Source organism: Gobius niger, assembly GCF_951799975.1.
Source record: "Gobius niger genome assembly, chromosome: 21".
Taxonomy (NCBI): Eukaryota; Metazoa; Chordata; class Actinopteri; order Gobiiformes; family Gobiidae; genus Gobius; species Gobius niger.
This window is the reverse complement of record NC_136872.1, coordinates 25944258-25948954: the sequence shown is the minus strand read 5'-3', so window position 1 is coordinate 25948954 and position 4697 is coordinate 25944258. Positions and strand designations below refer to the sequence as shown.

Sequence of the window (4697 nt, the reverse complement as noted above, 5' to 3'; positions counted from 1 at the left end):
TTAGTGGTGAGACTCGTCGTGAGATTCGTGAGACTCGTGAGACTCGTGAGACTCTTCGTGAGACTCGTGGGACTCGTGAGACTCGTGGGACTCGTGGGACTCGTGAGACTCGTGGGACCCGTGAGACTCGTGGGACTCGTGGGACCCGTGAGACTCGTGAGACTCGTGGGACTCGTACTGGTGGCCGTCGTGGTGGTAAAAGTCCATCTCTTTGGCGCAGACGAACGGCAGCGTCTCGTTGCAGCAGCCGGAGCTCCACTTGTACTGGTCTGGAAATACAAAGACATTAACCTGCACCGTCCAATAAACAAGAGGATTATTCATCATCAATGAATCGCTTTGTTTTTAAAAGAAGAAGCAACAAACTGGAGAATTCTTTGGTGGAAACACAATATTCCACATAGAGCTGACTTTATTACAGACTGCGCTCTCCAAATGTCATTTTTTGTCACATTTTTGTCATTTTTTCATCAATTTTTTATCACATTTTTTGTCATTTTTTTTTCTTTTTTTTTCTTTTTTTGTCATTTTTCCATCCATTTTTTATCACATTTTTGTAACTTTTTTGTCCATTTTTTATCACGTTTTTGTCAAATTTGTCAAAAAATTGTCATTTTTCCATTCATTTTTTTATCACATTTTTGTCACATTTTTGTCACATTTTTGTAACTTTTTTGTCATTTTTTATCACATTTTTGTCATTTTTTGTCAATTTTTGGTATTTTTTTTCATCAATTTTTTATCACATTTTTTGTCACATTTTGTCACATTTTTGTAACTTTTTTGTCATTTTTTGTCATTTTTTTAATCACATTTTTCGTCATTTTTTGTCACATTTTTGTCATTTTTTCATCCATTTTTTGTCACTTTTTTGTCACATTTCCATCATTGTTTTGGTCTGTGCTGGATTTAACCAGAGCCGTTTTAAGCCCAGGGGTTTATTCATCTGAAAAACTAACCCAGCGACTAAAAAGTCCTCAGAAAATCCAAAGTAAAGACATACAGCATGTTTATATTGAGGGAAAATGAGCTGCAGCAGAACAATGAAAACGCTGTAGCTTCTCGCTAAATTACTACAAACACACGAGAAAATCTACAGGAGCTGAAGTAAAGACGAAAAGAGACCATTTAAGAAACATCTCAATACTATTGTTAAATAAAAACACATAAATGAATAAAGCTCAGGCATTGGGAGCTTTATAAAATTTAAAAATGATATTGAATGAAAATAAAATAAAAATAAATGGCATCAGCACAATTCTAATATAACTGCTCTTAAATGTGTCGCCGACTTTACTTAAGGAAATGTACATGAGTAAATTTACTAATTACAAACCAATCTGCTGTGAAAAAAGTAAGAACGTTGAAGAAAATGCCGTGTACTCGGTGTTCGGTATCGGCGAGTACTTAAATCAAAGTACTCGTATCGGTTTTACTCGTGTCGGTTTTGAACATCAGGACCAGCCTTTGTGGTTCTCCTCTGTAGTGTCTGCTGACCAGATTCTGTCTGACTCTTCTGATTTGTTGTGCAGGGTTCCCCAGGGCTGTGTTTTGGGCCCGATTTTGTTTGTACTTTATGTCCTTCCATTGGGGAAACTGACTCAGAGCTTTGATGATGTTTCCTATCATTCGTTTGCTGCTGACATTCAAGACCTCTGTACCCTCCCCTGGACCAGTGTGGGGGAACCATTTTACCAAAGTGACGAGTTACTTAAACAAAATACAGTAATATATTAGTCATGAGTGCATTGGTTTGTATTGGTGTATGAACGGCAGAATCAAGGCGGACACTGGTGTAAAACATCTGCAGCTGTGGTTAACGTCGTAAGTAAAGGAAAAGAACTTCTCCGACTTTCGCTCAGTCACATGTTCACGATTTGAGCTCCTGTGTGTTTTTGTTACAGTCGTGTTTCTGCTGATGTTTTTTAAAGTGAGATTTACTTGAATTACATCCGTAGTTGATGCGGAGGCAGCTGTGCTCGCGGGTCTTGCACTCCTCCTTTGCCCAGTTCTCATAGTCGAAGGTCTCACCGTCAGACCACATCCAGAAACAGGCCTGAGGAGAGAGAAACAGGCCTTAAAGAGACAGAAACTGGTCTTAAAGAGACAAACACAGGTCTTAAAGGAAACAGGAACAGGTCTTAAAGAGACAGAAACAGGTCTTAAAGAGATAGAAACAGGTCTTAAAGAGACAAACACAGGTCTTAAACAGACAGAAACAGGTCTTAAAGGTCCTATATCCTGCAAAATCGACTTTTTGGAGCTTTTAGCCATGTTGTTATGCTATTTCCTTATCAAAAACACCCCCAGAGTGGTTTGTGGCTTCATTCACGCAGCTCTCAGTAATCCTCCTGAATCCTTCTCTCTGAGGCCCCGCCTTCAAAAAGACAGAAACAGAACAGAAACAGGTCTTAAAGAGACAGAAACAGGTCTTAAAGAGACAGAAACAGGTCTTAAAGAAACAGGAACTGGTCTTAAAAAGACAGAAACAGGTCTTAAAGAGACAGAAACAGGCTTTAAAGAGACAGGAACTGGTCTTAAAGAGACAGAAACAGGCTTTAAAGAGACAGGAACTGGTCTTAAAGAGACAGGAACTGGCCTTAAAGAGACAGAAACAGGCTTTAAAGAGACAGAAACAGGTCTTAAAGAGACAGGAACTGGTCTTAAAGAGACAGAAACTGGTCTTAAAGAGACAGAAACAGGCTTTAAAGAGACAGGAACTGGTCTTAAAGAGACAGAAACAGGTCTTAAAGAGACAGAAACAGGTCTTAAAGAGACAGGAACTGGTCTTAAAGAGACAGAAACTGGTCTTAAAGAGACAGAAACAGGCTTTAAAGAGACAGAAACTGGTCTTAAAGAGACAGAAACAGGCTTTAAAGAGACAGAAACTGGTCTTAAAGAGACAGGAACTGGTCTTAAAGAGACAGAAACAGGTCTTAAAGAGACAGAAACAGGTCTTAAAGAGACAGGAACTGGTCTTAAAAAGACAGAAACTGGTCTTAAAGAGACAGAAACAGGTCTTAAAGAGACAGAAACAGGTCTTAAAGAGACAGGAACTGGTCTTAAAAAGACAGAAACTGGTCTTAAAGAGACAGAAACAGGCCTTAAAGAGACAGAAACAGGTCTTAAAAAGACAGAAACAGGTCTTAAAGAGACAGAAACAGGTCTTAAAGAGACAGGAACTGGTCTTAAAGAGACAGAAACAGGTCTTAAAGAGACAGAAACAGGTCTTAAAGAGACAGGAACTGGTCTTAAAAAGACAGAAACAGGTCTTAAAGAGACAGAAACAGGCCTTAAAGAGACAGAAACAGGTCTTAAAGAGACAGGAACTGGTCTTAAAGAGACAGGAACTGGTCTTAAAGAGACAGAAACAGGCTTTAAAGAGACAGGAACTGGTCTTAAAGAGACAGAAACAGGTCTTAAAGAGACAGAAACAGGTCTTAAAGAGACAGAAACAGGTCTTAAAGAGACAGAAACAGGTCTTAAAGAGACAGAAACAGGTCTTAAAGAGACAGGAACTGGTCTTAAAGAGACAGAAACTGGTCTTAAAGAGACAGAAACAGGTCTTAAAGAGACAGAAACAGGTTTTAAAGAGACAGAAACAGGCTTTAAAGAGACAGGAACTGGTCTTAAAGAGACAGGAACTGGTCTTAAAGAGACAGGAACTGGTCTTAAAGAGACAGAAACAGGCTTTAAAGAGACAGAAACTGGTCTTAAAGAGACAGGAACTGGTCTTAAAAAGACAGAAACAGGTTTTAAAGAGACAGACACAGGTCTTAAAGAGACAGAAACAGGTCTTAAAGAGACAGAAACAGGCCTTAAAGAGACAGAAACAGGTCTTAAAGAGACAGAAACAGGCCTAAAGGAGTCGTCTGGACCGGGCAGTACCTGGACGGTGTTGTGTCCTCCGACCCAGCTCAGGGGGAAGTCGTGGGTGTCTCCTCGGGTTAGGCGCTGGAGGAAGTGGTTTGGTTCTTCACAGTGGATGGAGGCCAGGTGTCCACCCTCGAACCGACAGTAACTCTGACACAGACGAGCACAGGGGTTAAAGTAGCATTAGTAGTAGTAGTAGTAGTAGTATTAGTAGCATTAGAAGTATTTGTGGTAGTAGTACCTCGGCTTCCACCCAGGTCTTGGGGGAGTCGATGAACCTGTAGCAGCGGTCATGGCCGTGGTCACTGAAGTGAGTCCAGTGCTCAGGGCAGCCGTCTGCAGGAGTTTGGACCAAGACGTTAGGGGTTCATAGATAAAGACAGTTCCCCCCCAGTAAAGGAAGGACAGGGAGTGCAGGCCTCACCGCAGTGCAGCGCCTCGGCTCCGCGGGTCACCGAGTGCTCGTCCATGTCTCCGGTGGTGGGGTGGAAGCACACGCACCACTCCTCGCCCTCCTGGAAGTGGTAGCACGGGGATCCGGACTCGTGGCACCAGCCGTCGTCCATGGTGAAGACGTGGCACTGCTTTGGCACGAAGTTCCCGTACGCGTCGCACTTGGGGACCATGTCGTGCTTCAGGTGGAACCTGTCCTCGCTCGTGTGGTGCTCGTGCTCGTGCTCCTTGTGATGCTCGATCTCCTCCAGCAGCTCGTAGCAGACCCCGCCCTCGGGATCGATGTGTGCGGACCGGACCAGGCTCAGGGCCAGGCCGGTCAGAGCCAGGAGCAGGACGCCGGCGCTCATGGTGGAACGATGGAAGAGTCT

The 4697-nt window shown here is 42.7% G+C and overlaps 1 protein-coding gene across 1 annotated transcript; it reads right to left on the bottom strand.

Annotated features, from left to right (window-relative positions):
• On the bottom strand, window positions 1-4697 carry LOC306981077 (uncharacterized protein; the record flags this gene model as incomplete). Its single annotated transcript, XM_079580625.1, has 5 exons — window positions 4298-4697; window positions 4115-4209; window positions 3889-4023; window positions 1951-2056; window positions 1-269 (listed from the first exon to the last, which is right to left on the bottom strand). Exons 1-5 carry the CDS (start codon window positions 4674-4676, stop codon window positions 1-3), a joined length of 984 nt encoding a protein of 327 aa, XP_079436751.1. The 5' UTR covers window positions 4677-4697.